Raw genomic sequence first — 20,417 nt, 5'->3', positions numbered from 1 at the left:
AAGCTGAGAGGAGAAATTAATAACTTCTGCCAACAAGATAATGAATCTCTCCATGAGGCTTGGGAGAGGTTTAAAGATTTGATCAGAAAGTGCCCTCACCATGGTATAGAGAAGTGGATGCTGGTCCACAACTTCTACAATGGGTTGGTAGGAAATACAAGAACTTTAATAGATGCTGCAGCTGGAGGAGCCTTTATGAGGAAGAGTGCTAATGAGGCTTATGATCTATTAGAGGAGATGGCTCTAAACAATCAACAGTGGCCAACTGAGAGGAGTCAATCAAAGAGGGTAGCTGGTGTGTTAGAGGTCGATGCCATCACCAAGTTGACAGCACAGGTTGAGGCATTGACAAAGCTAATTGCAGGGCAAGCTAAACAAGCCCAAGTTGTGTGTGAGTTATGTGGAGGAAGTCATCACTTTTCAGAGTGTCAAGCAGATGTGGATGATTTGCCAATGGATGAAGCTAAAGCCATTGGAAATTTTTCACAGAATAATAACAACAATTATGGGTTCAACCAGGGTAATAACCGAAGAAACAGTGGGTTCTATCAGCAACGAAATCAGAACCAGAATCAGAACCAACAGTTTAATCAGCAACAAACCTCTGGTGGAAATTCTGGTTTGCAGATAGATTTATTGCTACAATTCATGACTGAAACTAGATCTTCCATTAAAGACCTGCAGACTCAGATGGGCCAATTAGCAACTCAGGTAGCAACCCGTCCTCAAGGAAATTTGCCTAGTACAACTGAAATTAATCCTAAGGAAAACTGCAATTCAATTACCCTGAGGAGCGGTAAGAAGTATGATGGGCCTGAATTGACACAACCGATTGATGTGAATAAGGATATTAAAGTTCAACCAGTGCCAACCCCAACACCAACAGTAGAGAAGGCTACTGATAGCTCAACACAACCACAACAGTCCCCACCAATCAGTATTGAGCATCATGAAAAGATACCTTATCCTCAGAGACTCCGTAAGACCAATCTAGACAAGCAGTTCACAAAATTTCTAGAGGTCTTCAAAAGACTACACATCAACATTCCTTTTGCTGAAGCCTTGGAACAAATGCCCCGTTATGTGAAGTTCATGAAGGAGATATTGTCTAAGAAGAGAAAATTGGAGGACTATGAAACAGTGGCATTAACTGAGGAATGTAGCGCCATTTTGCAAAAGAAACTACCGCCCAAGCTTAAAGATCCGGGTAGTTTCAATATTCCATGCTCTATAGGGGGTTCGGTGGAAACTAAAGCTCTATGTGATCTAGGAGCAAGCATTAATCTAATGCCTTTGTCTGTCTTCAAGAGGCTAGGATTGGGAAAAGCAAAGCCTACAACAGTGACTTTACAACTGGCAGATCGTTCTTTGACTCATCCTCGTGGGATAATAGAAGATGTACTGGTGAAGGTTGGTAAGTTTATCTTCCCTGCTGATTTCCTAATTCTTGATATGGAGGAAGATTCAACTATTCCCATTATTTTGGGAAGACCATTCTTAGCCACGGGCCGAGCATTAATAGATGTTCAAAAGGGAGAGTTAAAGTTAAGAGTGCAAGATGAAGAGGTCAATTTTAATGTTTTTGCCCCAACCGACATTCCTACCTGTTGCAAGATTGAGATGGTGAAGGGTTCTTTTGTTAAAGCTGATAAGAAGAAAGCAAAGCCTAAAGAGCGACTTCGAACGATTCAGCGTCGTTGGAAAAGATTGATGTGTGGTAGTTCTGAAGGTGAGCTTACTCTTGTGCAAAAATCTGAAATCAACACTATTAGTGGTCAATTTTCTTCATTTAGTACGAGGGCTCTTTTGGATGAAAAGGGTCCACCCAACCCTTTCTGAGAGGGTCTCAGGTAAGTTTCTTCTCTCTGCATATTATTGTACACATTGGGGGCAATGTAATATTTAGTTTGGGGGGAGAGGCTTAAGAAAAAAAAAATTTAATTTCTGCATTTTAATTTTCTGTTTTAGTTTTTTGTTTTAGTTAAGGAATGGCAATAAACTTGATGATAGTTGTATACTGCTGATTAGTGTGATGTGATCTGAAACTGTAAAATAACTGTGTGCTTGATTTTGTTAACTCTTTGGATTAGTTTGGATGCTTAGAAACCTGTGTTTTTCTGCACATACTCAAGTTGTGAAAATTTTTATAACTGTTTTACTATGGTTTGTGGTAAGATTGACAGGATAGCTTAGAACTTGCATGTTTATTATTTTGAGGCGAAATCCTTGATAGTGTTCAATTGGAACATGACTTAGGCATTTGTTGGATAGTTTGAGCCTTTCAAGCCTACCATAATGTATATCCCTAGTGAGCCTTAATCTGTTGTGTTTTCACCCACTGATTTGAAATTTTGCAACCACACTATTAATTTTTATTCTCACCATGATTATCAATGATATCATAAGCTATATGATTAGTTTGGGGGAAAAGAAACATTTAGTGTGACGAAATAGTAAGAGGAAAAAAAAAAAAGTTGTAAGATTGAGAAGAAAAAAATTTTTTGTGTAATTCAATGTCACTGAAAAAAAAAAGAAAAAAAAAAGAAAAAATAAATAAATAAAGTATATGATTTCAGTGATGTTGGAAAATAGTAAATATATCTTCTCTCAATCTTGGTAAATGTGGGAACACTATGGGGTATTGAAAAAGAAGAGTAAGAAGCTTGTGGGTTCTGTTTGTGCGCTTATGATATCTTGAGCCAAAATTGTTTTTTTTACCTATCCCTGAATATCTAAGCCATATAACCTAAACCTTAAAAAGACCTAATGATTCCAAAGAATACTGTCAACATTAGTGGAGAAAGGTAAACATGCAAGCTTATGAGTTATCGGATTGTGGAATTAATGGAAAGAGTAAAACTCTTATAACAATGTTTCACATTTGAGTAGATTGTTGCAGTTGTACATAGTGATTATAATTGAGCATCCGAGTTAATTGTTAGAGTTAGTAAGATCAAAATTCTAGTTTATGCAAGGAAGAAAACAGAGCATGAGTCAGCAGTGTAGTGATTATCTGATAGCGTAGTTAGTTTTTTTTTATCTTACTCGGGGGCGAGTAAGAATCTAGTTTGGGGGATTTTGTTAGGTTATAATTAACCTATATTTCGGGTCTTTAAAGTTAGCATTATCTCGTCTATTGGTGTCTTTTGGAGCAGTTTTACGCTTGATTTTCATTATTTCAGGTTCCCGGGGTGTTAAAGTTCGAATCCAGTCAAATGGCGAAAAACTGGGACAAACTTGGAAAAAATTGGAAAATTCGGTTCTTGAAGCATCAGTAGTCGCGACCTCCAGAGAGCCAGGTCGCGACCTTTTTTCCTGGTCGCGACCTGGTCGCGACTTCGTAAGATAGGCAGAAACTCGGTTTTTCGAGTTTTGCCTATAGTCGCGACCAGCTTAAATGCTAGTCGCGACTAGGTACGGAAATCGCAGATTTGACCTAATTTTGATTTTTCACTCAATTGGAGGCTCACCACTCATCCCTATATAAGGAATACGACATTGAAGGTCAGAGGCAAGCAAAAACAGACCTAATAGTGGAGGCAAAGTGGAGAGGAAGCTATCTTGAAGACCCGGAGCGATACCACCTTCTAGTTTCTTTCTTTTACCCTTCTTATTCATCTTTATGTTTGTTTTTAATTCTGAATTAATCATGGATGTTTTTAGAGTTATTATGAACTAAATTTCCCAATAAGGGAGGATGATGATTGTTGTTTAAGTTTATGCCTAGTTAATAAATAATTGCCATTCCTTCATCTTATGTGTGAATACTATCTCTATTTGTGTTTAATTTCATGTGTAAGCTTGATCACCTTTTACATGCTCTATGATCCTAATTCGAAATCTGAAAAGTGAGAATTAGGAATGCTAAAATTTGGATAGTCTAGGTTTTGATGTAAAACGAAAGTATTTACATAGCCTTAGTGACTAATAGATTATTGCTTAATGCTGATTTTGTGTTGATCTAATTAAGAAGTTAATTAGAGAACATATTATTTAGAACCTAAAAGATCTGAAAAGAGTTAGGTTAATTTATAATCTGTCTTTCACATTGAGATAAGGATAGCAATTAGGCATTAACATAGGTAGCTTATCAGCAGGATTCACCTCCCTAATCTCTCATCTTGATTAATCTTCGTTTATTTTCCCTTTAATTTCTGAGTTCTTTATTTTTAAATTGCAAACTTATTATTTTACCAAATAGAATCATAAGTATAATTTAGTAGTACTTAATCCAATTCCCTGTGGTTCGACCTCACTTGCGTGAGATACTACTTGATACGTACACTTGCGTAATAAACATAATATTCGTAACACTAGAGTCCAAACTGGGTGGAGAGTGTGTATAGACTATAGAAAGTTGAATCGTGTCACTAGGAAAGACCACTTCCCTTTACCCTTCATTGACCAAATGCTTGAACGATTAGCTGGCCATGCTTATTATTGCTTTCTTGATGGGTATTCGGGATATAACCAAATCCCCATTGCCCCCGAAGATCAAGAAAAGACTACCTTTACTTGCCCTTTTGGAACCTTTGCATATCGTCGAATGCCTTTTGGTCTTTGTAATGCTCCTGCAACATTTCAAAGATGTATGATTGCAATATTTTCTGATATGGTTGAAAGAAATCTTGAAGTGTTTATGGATGATTTTTCTGTGTTTGGAAATTCTTTTGATGATTGTTTGCACCATCTTTCTCTTGTTTTAATTCGTTGCAAAGAAATGAATTTAGTTCTTAATTGGGAAAAATGTCATTTCATGGTTAAAAAGGGAATTGTCTTAGGTCATGTGATTTCATCTCAAGGAATAGAAGTTGATAAAGCAAAAGTAGATCTTATTTCAAAACTTCCTCCACCGAGACGAGAAAAGAAATTAGATCATTCTTAGGCCATGCCGGTTTTTATAGAAGATTCATAAAAGACTTTAGCAAAATTTCACGCCCATTATGTCATTTACTTGGAAAAGAAAATGCTTTTGTCTTTGATAATGATTGCCATGTTGCCTTTGAAAAATTGAAATCCCTTTTAACTAGTGCACCTATTATTCGCCCTCCCGATTGGAATGTTCCTTTTGAAATAATGTGTGATGCTTCTGATTATGCAATTGGTGCTGTTTTAGGACAAAGAATTAACAAGTTACCTCATGTAATATACTATGCTAGCAAAACTTTAAATGAAGCTCAATTGAATTACACTACAACTGAAAAAGAATTGCTTGCTGTTGTGTTTGCATTAGAGAAGTTTAGGTCTTATTTGTTAGGATCTAAAATAATTGTCTATTCTGATCATGCTGCATTGAAATATCTCTTGTCGAAAAAAGATGCTAAATCTCGTTTAATTCGTTGGATCTTGCTTTTACAAGAATTTGATTTAGAGATACGTGATAAAAAAGGTTCTGAAAATGTTGTAGCTGATCATTTGTCTAGAATTGTTGTTGAAACTAATCATGATTCCACCACTATTATTGAAACTTTTCCTGATGAACAACTCATGCATGTATCTTCTTTTCCTTGGTATGCTGATATTGTCAATTATTTGGTCACTGGTGAAATTCCTTCTCATTGGTCTAAACAAGATAAATCTAAATTTTATGCTGAAGTGAAAAATTTCATGTGGGATGATCCTTATTTGTTTAAATATTGCCCTGATCAAATAATAAGAAGATGCATTCCAAACTGTGATCAACCTAAAATCATATCTTTTTGTCATGATCATGCATGTGGTGGACATTTTAGTGGTAAGAAAACTGCTTTGAAAATTTTACAATGTGGATTTTATTGGCCTACTATTTTTCATGACACTTATATATATTGCAAATCTTGTGAACGTTGTCAAAAATTAGGAAGTGTAACTAGAAGAAACATGATGCCTTTAAATCCTATTCTTATTGTTGAAATATTTGATGTTTGGGGCATTGATTTTATGGGTCCATTTCCTAATTCTTTTGGTAATTTATACATTCTTGTTGGTGTTGATTATGTGTCTAAATGGGTAGAAGCTATTGCATGTCACACTAATGACCACAAAGTTGTGCTTAAGTTTTTGAAAGAAAATATTTTCTCACGATTTGGTTCACCACGTGCTATCATTAGTGATAATGGTACACACTTTTGTAATAGGCCTTTTGAACATTTAATGAAACAATATGGCATTACACATAAAGTCACTACACCTTATCACCCACAAACTAGTGGCCAAGTTGAAATATCAAATAGGGAGATTAAGCACATCTTAGAGAAAACTGTCAACCCCACTAGGAAAGATTGGTCCCTAAGACTCATTGATGCATTATGGGCATATCGTACTGCATACAAAACGCCCATTGGAATGTCTCCCTATAGACTTGTTTATGGGAAGGCATGCCACTTACCCGTTGAGTTAGAACATAGAGCCTATTGGGCTATTAAGCAACTAAATTTTTCCTTAGACAAAGCGGGTGAGAAAAGAAAGCTTCAATTGAATGAGTTAGAAGAGCTTAGGCATGATGCATATGACTATTCGAAAAAGTATAAGGACCGAATGAAATTTTACCATGACAAAAATATTTTGAGAAAAGATTTTTCTCCCGGTCAAAAAGTCCTTTTATACAATTCTCGTTTGCATCTCTTTCCGGGAAAGTTACGCTCTAGGTGAGTAGGTCCATACATTATTCGCACTGTTTTTCCACATGGAGCCATTGAAATTGAAAATCCTAATAATGGTAATGTATTCAAAGTTAATGGACAAAAATTGAAACCATTTTTAGAATTGAAAAATGTGGAAGTGGATGAAATCCTCCTTGAGGATCCAATTTACCATGATCCTTAATTGCTCTCATCAATTCTTGGTAATATGTGTTTTTCTTTATGTTTTAGATTAACTTTTTGTTTTGATTTTTGTTATCAATTTGTTGCTCTTGACATGCTCCAAGATGAGGTATGACCATTCTAAACTCTCAACTCTTTCACTTTCAATTTATATTTGTATTTTGATACATTGAGGACAATGCATAAATTAAGTTTGGGGTGGTGAGTTCCTATGGTTATTTCTTTCATGTGCTTAGAAATGGTAGAGTATTTTTCACTAAAAAAAAAAAAAAATTATTGTTTGGATGCTAAAGTAGTAATATTATATATTTTCATAAAAAAAAAACAAAGAAAAATGTTTATTATTATTTTTCTAGTAAAAAAAAAACAAAAAAAATATATTAATTTTCTATATATATATATTTATGCCTTTAAAAAAAAAAAAAAAAACCCTTTGGTGATATCCCCTTTTTCCTATGATAATACCCTTGATTGAGTTTGATTTTAGTTTATACAAATATGAATCTTTTTTAAGCTTTATTTTTAATTCTTGGGTCAATTTTGCTAAAAAATCAAATTTTGAAAAAAAAAGTATTCATCTTGTTATGTGAAATAAATATTTTGTTACAATAATTTTTCTAAAATTCACATAATAATTTGATGAATAGATTTTAGATTTAGAATTTAAAATATATTTTCAACGCAAGATTGACTATTGAATTAATTAGATAAGCTTAATTTTTATTCATATTTTATATAAGCTATTTTCAATGTGCAATTTTTGAGGACATTTTTGATATCACCAAAATAAAAAAAAAATGTGTGTTTTTAATTTTTCTTTTGCTTGAGGACTAGCAAAATTTTAAGTTTGGGGTTGTGATAACTCTAGAAATTAGAGTTATTTTTCACATTTTTTTTAACTAAAAATTGGTTTAGTTCTTAAGTTTTTAATTAATTTAGTAAGTTTTTAATTATTTTTGAATTTATTAGCTTTATTGTAATTTTATATGTTTTTATGTGTTTTTATAATTATTTTATTATAATATGTTATGTGCTATTTATTTTTAATTTTATTTTAGTTTTTTAATTAATTTTATGTATTTTTAGGTGTATTTGGTAGAAAAAGATTGGGATTAAAATGAAGAAAAACTTAAAGAAATGGGTCAAAAGCATAATTTTAGAAAAGGAAATCAGATCAACCTTTATGAAGCCCACTCTCGGTCAAAGTCAACAGCCCATCCGCACCGTTCGTTGACTGATCGGAGGGCTCCCATGCGTGCGTGAGCCACACTCCAGACAGGCGCAAGTGGTGCGCCAGACCCGCCTGCCAGCCTTCCTCCTGCGTGGTCCCCTTCCGTCAGCGCCTCAGCGAATCAGCAAGCGCCACGCAACCGCCTCGTCAGCTTCTCCTCCAATCACAGCTCGCCAGCTGCCACCTGCTGAGAACAAAGAAAAAAGCTGTTAAATTAATTGCTTTATTCTTATTTTCTCATACACATAAAAGCCAAAAATCCATATTTTTCTCCCATAACTTACACCTAAATACCTATTCACTCTTTCCTACTTATTTCACCTAAATAAACATTCCTATTTTATTTTTACCCTATCTTTCACTACTTTTACATCCTTACAAAACATTTATTTTTTCCAATACTCTTACACATACTCTATTTATCCATTCTCTTCCCAACACTAATTAAATTAATCATTTTATTTATTTATTTTGATTAATTTAATTCTCTAATTTTTCCTATAAATATGGTGTTGGAAGACCATTTCAAAAGACATCTCTTCACCCTCCTAAACACCTCTTCAACCCAAAACACTTCTCCATTCCACACTCTTCATTTTTACCATTTTCTTTCTACCATTTTTACACTTTGAAGAGCATGTCAAGTATGTTTATCTTTTGTAATTTTTATCTAGTTATGAGCTTCTAATCTTTTTTCAAGATTATTAAGATAATGATGAAGCAAAATGTAACTAGATAGTGTTTATGTTTGTATGTTGATTTCCCATTTGTGATATAAAGTTCATGGATTTTTCTATCAAAAATATGTCTTTTTCATCTTCAATATCATGTATTTTTGATTGTTAAAGCATATTTCTACTTAGTTCTTCATTATGCAAAAATATAATACTCTTTGATTAAATGTCTTTCATTAAATTGTTTACATCTAATTCTTAGAATATAAGTGTTATATTTTGCCTAAACACAGTTTCTTTGATTTTGTGTAGTTTCATTAAATTGTAACACATTTAATGCTTAGAAATTATACATTTTATAAGTGAAGAAAAATCCTACCTTTTTGAAAATAACTTGTACTTAAATGAAAAATATATTTTGGAAAATATGGTGAGATTTATTTCAACTATATCTAAAACTTGGGAATCAATATACTTATAAATATTATTGAACTTGCATTTTGTGGATTCTAATATCTTAATAATCTTATTTTACTCATCTTATTTGAAAATCATTTTCATACTCACTCATCTTTAATCTTAAGTATTTTAGTTACTTGTCTTTTATTTTATTTTGCAAAACCAAAATCCTATCAAATATTTGGAGCTAGGTTAGAATATTCTTATTTTGTTTGAAATAGTTTCTTTTGATGTTAGTCAACTCCCATGGGTTCGACCTTGCACTTACATGAACACTATATTCCGAAACGATTCGTGCACTTGCGAGTATAAATATTAAAACACTCACTTTTGAGGACAACATCCCACTGATCTTCATATAAATACACTAGTCAAACTTGTTCTCGATGAAACCCAACAGTGACACAACCTTATCAAACTTCAAGTACCACTGGTGAGATGCCTGTTTGAGACCATAAATAGATCATTTCAATTTGCAAAACAAATTGTCATTTCCATTTTCCTCGAAGCCTTCAGATTGAGACATAAAAAATTTGCTCACTCAATTCTCCATTCAGAACAATAGTTTTAACATCCATTTGATGCAACTCTAAATCAAAATGCGCAACTAAGGCCATAATAATTCTGAATGAATCTTTAGTAGAAACAGGTGAGAAAATTTTGAGTGTAATCAATACCTTCTCTTTGAGTAAAGCCTTTAGCCACTAAACACACTTTAAACCTTTCAATCTGTCCCTTTTTATCCCTTTTAGTTTTTAAAATCCACTTACAACCTATTGGTTTAAAACTATCAGGTAATAAAACTAGCTCCCATACACCATTTTTCTTCATGGAGTCGATCTCATCATCCGTAGCTGCTAACCATTTTGAAGATTGTGGACAATTAGGTGCTTCACTATAAGTGAGAGGTTCCACAAAATGACCAAGATTACATTCACCTTCTCCAAGGTAAATAAAATTATCATCACACCTTATTGACATCTTTTGTCTTTGAGATCTCCATATAGGAGGTACTTCTGGAATAACCTCTATTTATTGACCATCATTTTGAATGACATATTCCACAATTAGATTTCTCTGATAACAGGACCCTCATCAACAACAAAACCTTCTTCATAATAGGTTCCTCATCAATAATAGGACCCTGGTCATCTTAGATATTAGGAGCAATGTATTCATCAATAATGGGAGCATTACCAACTGGAGTAGGATAGAGACTACTATTATCATCTCTTGAAAATGACATAGGAATACAAATTCCTTTAGATGACTCCCCCATTTCAAGAGATGTTGAAGGAATATTTTCAGCAACATCAAATATCAGAAACTTAGCAGTCTGAGATTCAACAATTCGCGTACCACGAGTAGGACGGTAAAAGCGATAGCCTTTTGAGTGCATTGGATAACCAATGAAAAAACAAAGAATTGTTCTCGGATCTAACTTTTTCAAATTAGGATCATAAATCTTTACTTCAGCTGGACAACCCCATACACGAAGATGATTCAGACTAGGCTTCCGCCCAGTCCACAACTCAAAAGGGGTCTTGGGAACAGATTTACTGGGAACATGATTTAAAATATAAGTTGCAGTCATAAGTGCTTCACCCCATAAAAATTCTGGAAGATTTGTTCTACTCATCATGCTTCTCACTAATCCATGAGAGTGCGATTTCTCCTTTCAGCAACGCCATTTTGCCCAGGTGAACCAGGCATAGTGTATTGAACAACTATACCATTTTCTTGTAAGTACTCTGCAAAAGGCCCCATGAGTTGTCCAGATTCTATATAACGACCATAATATTCTCCTCCACGATCAGAATGAACAACTTTGATGACTCTTCCTAATTGTTTCTCAACCTCATTTCGAAAAATTTTAACTTTATCAAGAGCGTCCGATTTTTCTTTAATTAAATAGGTGAATCCATAACGAGAAAAATCATTGATAAAAGTGATAAATACTTGTTTCTGCACAACGTGGTGGAATAAGTACCACTGATGTCAGTGTGGATAATTTCCAATAAAGATTGACTGCGGTTTGTAGTCTTCTTTCTTGTTTTAGTCAATTTTTCACAAGTACAATTAGCACAAGTATTCCAACCAGAAACATTAACAGGAGGAAGAATTTTAGCTAGAAGGAATCAATCATTTTTTGTTTAGAAATATGACCCGATATATCGTGCCATAATAATAAGGATGTTATCTTAATATAAGATTTTTTACCCACAATATTCACAGCATTGAAAAAGGAAGTTAAGGAAGTCAATGATAATTTGAAAAGAATATCAGAGTAAAAACAATTTCCAATTATTCGAAGTCAAACATAATGTTAACACTATAATTGGGAAAACGAAAAGAAAATCATTGTTTAACTAAAAGCAGAAGCGAAACTGAATTACTTTAAAAGTAGGAATCAAGAAAGTACTATTCAAAACAATCTGAACACTAAACGGTAATTCAAGAATTAATGTGCCAACATAAATAACGTCAACTCCAATATAAGTGCCCACTGTAAGCATTGACTCCCTCTCACTTGGCTTTCTGAGATCCCTTAGCCCCTGGCTGTGGTGTCTTATTTTCATATTTTCTTTATCCTTTGTTGGGCTTGAGTTGAGAAACATAGTGAGAAGATGTATGAAAAGCTTGATGAATGATGCAAGAGTCAGGTAGAGAAATATTATGATCTTTCAACTTGTACTGAACTTTAATGATTTTTAAAATGAAACCTCTCACTCCTATGATTTATCATACTGAATGGTTGTCATAGCATCCATAAGATGTCCAACTGCAGCGATTTCACCAGTGTCATATAGTTTTTGTACAACATTGAAAAACTCTTTGGCATTTGTAGTGTCTGACAAACCATTCAATATATGTTCAGGAATGGATCTTTTCATAGTAAGAAGACTAAGACGACTTGACTTTTCCCATTGTGCATGATGAGTTCTCTGGGCAGTTGTACTGGAGTCAGTAAGATCAGCAGGTTTTTCTTCTCGAAGGCATAAGTCCAAATCTATTATGCCTAAAGTAATTTTCACATCTCGTTTCCATGTCTTAAAGTTGGAAGCATTCAGAATTCAGATAAAAACGTTATTGTTGTTCGAAGAAAAGAGACCGAAAAATCCAAAAATTAAAACTTGAATAAGCAATATGAGCAATGCATTAGAAAATATTGTAGAATCAACTGATCATTATAAACTCCCCTTTGGGGTGAGAATATAACACACACATGATCTACCTTCATGAAGTTAACAACAAAGAAAAAATACATATCATTTTAGAATTTTATTACCTTTGAGCAAATAAATTTCTTAAAAATATGTATTAATTCAAGCAAAAAATAATAATAAATTTATATATTTAAATTATTACCTTTGGGCAAATAATTAAAATATATATATATTTAATATTAACTCACTTCATGGAATGTGAACTAATATATGTAAATACTACCTTTGGGCAAGTAATTACACATATAGTCAACCAAAAGATATAATATTTTCTTCAACATGTGAAATTTGGTGATAAAACAATCATTGAAGATTAATAATTTTCAACCAAATTTCCAAAAGAGATATATAATTGCTTTTATTATATTGATAATCAAAAAATAAATTGTCCACCATAACACATTATTTTTGTATCAAACAATCAAGTTTTATAACTTTAGAACAACAAATAATTAAAAGATGTGAATATAAGAAAATTGGTGGAGACTACATAGTCAAGATAAATCAAATAAGAGAGTGATTATGTCATATGGAACGAGAAGAAACTCAAAAAATTTTTTTTCTATGATCGACAGATTTCGAAAAATCATCAAAAATTATTTTTAATAATTTTTTAACTACATAATTATCATTAAAATAATAATAATTATTAAACGGAGTCAAAAAATTAATTAAAAATCATAAAAAAATCAGAAATTTAATTTTAAGCACGCTGAAAAAAAAACGTCGAAAAACGACATTCCAAGAGGCGTCACGCGCCCCCACGCGCCTCCTGCGCGAGTGGGTGTTGCTGCTGGGACGGTCTTCTTCAACCTCCAGCGGGTCGGATGCGGGTCACGCGACCCGGTCGGCCCCAGTCGGGTCTGTCCCGTTTTTCGGCCAAAAAAACGACGAACACACGCGATTCTTGATGGGTTTTGCTCGGGATGGAATTTCTAATTGATCTATGCTACTAATTTCGGGTATTAAAGATTAAATCTCTAGATTTCATGGCAAACCCAATCCGAAAATTAAGAACTTAAAAAAAATTGATTGTGATATCAATTCTCGATTGAAACACGAAATAAATGGTGTAAGAAGGTTGATAAACAATTGATAATGAGATATCTATAATCAATTTTAGATCAAAAACAATAATATCAAAACACACAAATTATAATTTCATATTATAATTATATAAACCCTAAAATTTTAAACTTAAAATTCTCATAATATACATAATGATTTCATGCATATAATATATCAATTGAAAGAGAATTTAACGATCAATAAAACCCCTAAAGTTTTAAGATTTAAAAAAGAAAAATTGAACATAAAATAATAACGAAATTGATATGTAATTTTAGATAATTAACAGATAAAAATTAATTATACTAATTATAGGTTCTAAATTATATACAATAGGCAATCTGATACCACATGTTAGAAAAATTAATAATAAACCCAAGATCTATTTGTATATAACATAGAACACAATAATAAGATATAATAGTTAGGTATGTGTACCTGATTGATCCATAGCAATTATCTCTGTTTGATTCGCAGCAGTTACTCCACTTTGATAGTGCAATACTATCAACTAAGTCTTCCTCCCTAGATCTCTAAATCAGAAGCAGTTTATTTATCTGATTATCAAAAGGTATACGATTGTGATGAGACAATATGTATTTATAGAGTTAGGGAGGGGACTTAGCTACAAAACCCTAGTTGGGCTGGGCCTCCTCATCAAAGGCTTCAGTCAACTAGAAAAGCCCACACTTCTGCTTCACCTAGACTTTACACACAGATGCTAAGCCCATTAACAATTGATCACCAACAACATGGGCTAAGAACTATCCAATCAACCCAAGTTTTAATAAAGAGAAATTTACACTCTTTACTAACTTTTCCCCATGTATTACAAAAATACTGTGCCACGCCCAAATTTACGTTTATACTTTTTTCTTTTTTAATTTCGGCAGTATACTGCCAAATTATATATGTTATTGTTTTTTTTTTTTTGATTGATTGGGACATGGGCTCAAGTTATTTATTTAATTTTTTATTTTAATGGATGTAAAAATTATTATTTATTATTTTTAATATTTAATAATTATTATTTTTTGAGATAATTTAATAATTATTATTTTGATGAAAAGGTTGATGGGATGTGTCATAAAAGTGACATGTTTTACTTTTTCTTTTATTTAAATAAATTTAAAAATCACACCCCATGTCTCACTCTTTTTCTTTTATTTAAATAGATTTAAAAATCCCACTCCCATTTCTCACGATTCATCTTCTTCTTCATCTTTATCTTCTAGCTTTTCACATAAATTTCACCCCCATGTTCTAATATTCATCTTCTTCTTCAAGTTTTTTTTTTCTTCATCTTTACCGTTGTTTTAGTATTGTTCTACTGTTGTTTTTCATGATTTTTATTTTTTTTCATGTTCAGTTCTTCTTCTTCATCTTCTTTTTTTTTTTAAATTTTTTTTTGAAGTTCTTAGTTATGTTTTTTTTTTTGAAAATATAAGAGTTAGTGTGGTTTTTTTTTGTTCTAATTTTCTAGAACTTTCTTGCAAATATAATGCATTTAGTATTGAGGATGTGCACAACATAGTTAATTTTTGATCATTTTTTTCTTTTATTGTTTTATTTGTTTTAGTATTGTTTTACTGTTGTTTTTCATGATTTATTTATTTGATGCCGATTTCACTGCCCTTGCTCCATCTCGCTGGAATTAATATGTATTTTCTGGGTGTTCTCGTGTTGTTGTGATGGTTAAATACGTGAGTGTGGAAGATGGAGGCTATAAATACATTTCTTCTTCGTTCTCTTTGGCTATTTTTGTGGTTTTTTTCTTTTGGTTCTCCTATAAATATATTTGACGAGCTCACTCACAAGAGAGTTTTGAGGTGTGTGTTTCTTTTATATTTTTCTAAGTAGTTATATTTGCTTCTTTTGTTTTTGTGTTGTTTCAGTGTTGTTTTAGTAGTTTTTTTTAATTATAATTTTTTAGGAATAGACTTGCAAATATAGTTGATTTTGCATCTGGTGTTGAGGTTGTGCCGCAGATTGTTTGTTTTTTTTAATCATTTTTTTTCTTTTGTTTTGTTTGATTGTTTTAGTGTTGTTTTACCGTTGTTTTGCCATGATTATTTATTGACGTCGATTTTACTGCTTTTGTTCAATCTTGTCGGAATTAATGGTTATTTTCCGGTTGTCTTGGTGTTGTTGTGGTGGTTATGTCTGCGATTGTCAAAGATAGAGACCTCATACTTTTGTTTTGGTATTGACAGTATAAAAGAAAAAAAAAAGGGAGGACAGTATAAATGTTAATTCTGCCGTGTGACAGTAAAATTGAAAAGTATTACCCCAAATCCAGTATTTATGTAAAATGCCCTTAATAAAACCAATAAAATTTAATGTAAGCCCAAATAAAAAGTCTAACAAATAATTGTATTGGTGATCTAAAATTGTTGAATCTTAATATTGTTGTGAGTCTCTAGATTTACTAGAGAAGAACTTTGTAATACTATTACTGAAATTTGATGATAATAAATAATTTGAGCGGACTACAGTTTTTTGATTTTTTTCCCAAAAATTTTGGTGTCTATTTATGTATTTTATTTAATTGTGGTGTTTTAGTTGATATTTTGATATTACTTATTTTAGTGTTTGATAAATATCTATATAGCATTTTCGAACAACAGAGTTTATATGTATCTTTAACTGCCCTCATGGATGGTAGTTAACCTTATATTACAAGCGACCTAACACAAAAGTTGACCACAACAAAAGCGTTGACTTATTGAGTAATATATATTGCTTTTATGCTTTACTGATCTTCCATTCCTTTCCACGTTATATACATATAACATTTAACAAGTAATTTACATTATTAATTATTATGTATTAACAACTAGTTTATTATTATTAATAATTAGGTTCCATCCATTAACATTTCACAAAACTACACTCTTCTTTCTTCTTCTTCTTCTTCTTCTTATTCTTTCCAATGGAGCAAAGATTACTTGAGATCAACGTTATATCCGCCAGAGATCTCAACGATGTAAACATCATGACCAAGATGGACGTCTACGTCGTCGTTTCACTCTCCGGCGACTCTCAACAAACCAAAACCAACGTACACCGTGGCTCCGGCACAAACCCCACCTGGAACTTCCCCGTCAAATTCACCATCAACGACTCATCAGCTGACTCCGCCGCCCAACACAGAAATCTAGTTTTCACCCTCTTCTGCGACAGAGCCCTCGGCGATAAAGAAATCGGCCAAGTGAACGTCCCGGTCAAGGAGCTTCTCGACTCTGCTGCCACGTCATCATCCACACAGTTCGTGAGTTACCAGGTTAGAAAACCCTCCGGCAAACCCAAAGGCGAACTCCATTTCTCCTATAAGCTCAGCCCACCACAACAACTCACAGAGAAACCCGTTAAGTTTTATCCTACGGTGGAGGTGGGCCCCACGGCCATGGTGGCCACTCCACCCTGGCCAGTTGTTGGGGGTTATATTCCGGTGCAACCGGGTGTAGGGTACGGACAAGGTGGGTCCTATCACTACTACGCTCCGCCACCTGGCCCACCGCCACCTCCTCATCATCATAATATATATCCTCCTACACCGCACGGTTATGGGTCGTACCCGCCTCCGCCGCCACCTGGATATGGATACCCGAATGGACCGGGTTATGGGTACCCGCCACATCAGCAAGGTGTGGGATTTTGATTGGAGATGGGGCTGGATTTGATTTTTAATGTAATTTAATTTATTATTAATATTAATATTAATGTTTTTTTTTCTTTATTAAGAGCTTGGAAAAAGTTAATTAAGTAATTAATATGAAAGATAAATATTCTGACTTTTTTGTTTTCTTATTAATTTGGATGTATTAATCAATAATAAATATGTAAGCAACTGTGACATGACATCACATGAAGTTTGGTTTGGACAATTGAAAATGAAGAGTCCAAAATATATGTGTATAAAGTCTTCATGTTATATGGAAATTAGAGTTTCTATGTATAAATATTGAGTATTTCTAGGGTGTAGGTAACACAATATATGATACTAATAAAAAAAACATACAAGTAAAAAAGTAATAATTAATATTATTTTAGTTATAATTGAGATAAAATTGGACTTGTATTCGTTTTTGTCGAAGGTAAAATTAGACTTTTCTTCTGGAAGTTATAGTCTGAATATTTAAAACGAGTTAGTTAGCAATATATATCTAATAAAGATCGATAATGACATCTTTTTAGATGATCTAGTTAATACGGTGTTAATAATGATATTTCTTATCGGATTTAATAATTTTTATTCATTGAACCCAAAAATTCCAGGTTGTTCCTGCTCGTACAAGAAAATCTATGGCAACCACTTAGACTTGCGGTTGGAATAAAACGATATTATTTTTGTCACGACGACTTGTTAGTTGTTATAATGTAGAAATACTTTAATAAAATAATGTATAATATAACATAGGTCAACAATAAGATTTATAGCAAATAATAAAAGTAAAAACCATTGTTCAAGTTAAGAAAAAAAACCATTGTTCAAAAATAAAAGTAAAAAACTAACAAGAAGAAAATGCCCAAAGAAACTGAATACAATTGAAAAGAGAAAACAAAAAAGATATAAATTAAACACAAAGAAAAAGTCGAGTTCTTGTTACTATTTATTGTTAGAGAAAATTTATTGCAATTATTCACACAATATTTTATTGTCAAAAATAGCATACTTATCAAATAAGACAAACGATATTAAATATCAATTAAAGTAATAGAAAATACATATATTAAGTATAAAAGTGAGACACTAATATTTTTATGTAGAAACTTAATGTGAAAAAAAATTATGAGGATCGTAGTCCGCTTAAATCATTTAGGGCAACTTATAAGTGTGTTCTCCTTCGTGCAGTTGGAAAGAAAAAATCTTGTGGGTTAAGTAATGTAGGGTGGTGGTATTGGTGAAGTTGACGATGTTTTGGCCTGGTATGTGTAAGGAGTGGGTGGGGGGATTCATGACTCCTGTGAGACGCAATTGGTTATAGTAAGGTGAGATTCCAAATGGTCCCTGGTTCGGTCGAGTGGTTCCTCTCAAAATGTTCTCATATGGGAGTGGTGGTGGGTGTGGGGATACATCGGAGGCTCTCATATAGTCAATGCACCCACTATAAGTGTGCCCAAGACGTCCACAATGATAGTAGGGGTTAGGGAGATCCTCATATTTCAATTCAAGCTAGGTGGCGAAAGCCATCCCAGGGAAGAGAATAGGGTCACTTCTTCAGAAAGGCTTGGTGACATCCAACATAATACAAACTGTTAAAAAAGATCCCCACGCTTCGAGGAGGGAGGGTTGATGGATTTCCAGAAGAACCCTACAATCTGGCCAACAAGTTTGGCCGTCGATATGGATCTTCGTGTGAATGGGATGTTGTGGATTTGGACCCATAAGGGGATTTTCCTAATAACCTCAGAGACAAGGGAAGAGTCGGGGTCAGGGATTTCAGGGAGGACGAGATTTTTTTTTCTTCAAAAATTCAAGGCTGATTGACAATGGTCGACGCCTATCTCCTTCACGGTGGAAAGCTACTAGATACAGGTTGGAATTAGGAGATCTTTTCTTGACGCTAACAGGAAACCTTCCTTTCCAGTATTTTTAAAGAAATTTGTCAAGGCATTGTGATTAAAGCTTTTTATGGTATACAAGGTGGTCATGAGGTGGAATAGGGGTGAAGCTAGTGGAAGTCCTTCTTAAATGTCAGCATTATCAATGCGAGAGTGTACAATGTTCTTTGTTTTAGAAAGACTCAAGGCTGCAAAAAAAAAGAAACGAGCTAAGTCTTCTATTTTAGGTAAAGCAAGAATTGAAAAGTAAGATAGGCAAGTCTTAACAAATAAGGTAAAGAGATTAACTTGGATTTTAGTTCTTAAATAGACAAAAACTAAGAAGATTGCTATACGAGGAATATGGGGGGTTGCGACTAACCTAGGTACACTCGAACCTAGAGACAGTAGGATCTATAGCATTTAATGGCCATTTCAAGCAAGGAATTATCCAAATCTATCCACACACTAGGTTGGTAGACATCAATTAAAAGTAAAATCTAATTTAGGAACTAAAAGGACTCTTAAAATTAAATACAAAGAGAAATCATGATTAGATTTACTCTGAAGCAAGATCAAACTTGCAAATCGCTCATAAATGCCACTCTACACTTGCCTGGTCAAATGTCTTCGTGAACCAAGTAAATCTGACCTCAGCACCTTGAGGATAGGTCGTTGAGCATTAATCGCCTTAAATGCGATGCCACCACAACATTGCGAAGGATGGAAGAGCTGTTTGGGGAATCGAAAAGGCTGGAAGTGGTCAAGATGATCGCTGCTATTCGAAAAGGAGGATGAAGATACCTATGAAGAAGTCATGCTCTCTTAAGAAAACGAAGGGCGTCTCGAAGGTCCTTCTTAAATTGTTCTGAACCTTATATAACAGCTTATAACATATATAATGTATACTTATTATATAACTTCGAAAAACTAAATGAAGTCACCAACAAAATAACACATCATAGCTCAAGTTGTCCTTCCGCAGGCAGAATCTCCTTGAGTAATGGTAAAGCAAAATTTGCAAATTCTCCAAGAGACCTTATACCATCCCTAAATGCAATGTATTCACTAAATTCAGTAATTCCATTTTGAATTATGCACTTTCCAAAAACTACTAATTAGATTTTGTATTTTTCAAACCTGTACAAAATAGTACTCTGATATTACATTTTTTACATCTATTCCGGCAAGAAACTAGAAACTAGTTTTAAGTTGGTTATGTTAAAAAAACATGAGTTGCATGCTTATATGCTAAGCATGAAATGTGCCTCAAGGTAAGCTTCCAACTAAGTGGCGCTGGTTGGTAGTTATACAACACAAGTGTGACACCATAATCTTAACAATAATAATACAGAACAGTTATTCCAAGTACGTATATTAGACTAGAAGGTTGTACACAATGTAATGCTAT

At 33.3% G+C, this 20,417-nt stretch overlaps 1 protein-coding gene and 1 non-coding gene across 2 annotated transcripts; one reads left to right on the top strand and one right to left on the bottom strand.

Moving 5' to 3' along the window:
• LOC115708467 (small nucleolar RNA R71) lies at positions 1-107 on the bottom strand. The gene has a single exon (XR_004009966.2). It is a non-coding gene; the product is annotated as a small nucleolar RNA R71 (small nucleolar RNA).
• Positions 108-16,217: 16,110 nt separating this feature from the next.
• On the top strand, positions 16,218-17,258 carry LOC115724199 (protein SRC2). Its single transcript, XM_030653681.2, has one exon. The coding sequence runs from the start codon at positions 16,395-16,397 to the stop codon at positions 17,121-17,123; it is 729 nt and encodes a 242-aa protein (XP_030509541.2). The 5' UTR covers positions 16,218-16,394; the 3' UTR covers positions 17,124-17,258.
• Positions 17,259-20,417: the final 3,159 nt, after the last annotated feature.

Source organism: Cannabis sativa, chromosome 9 (assembly GCF_029168945.1).
Source record: "Cannabis sativa cultivar Pink pepper isolate KNU-18-1 chromosome 9, ASM2916894v1, whole genome shotgun sequence".
NCBI lineage: Eukaryota > Viridiplantae > Streptophyta > Magnoliopsida > Rosales > Cannabaceae > Cannabis > Cannabis sativa.
Note: the sequence above shows the minus strand (reverse complement) of the source record. Positions and strands in the feature narration are given on the sequence as shown.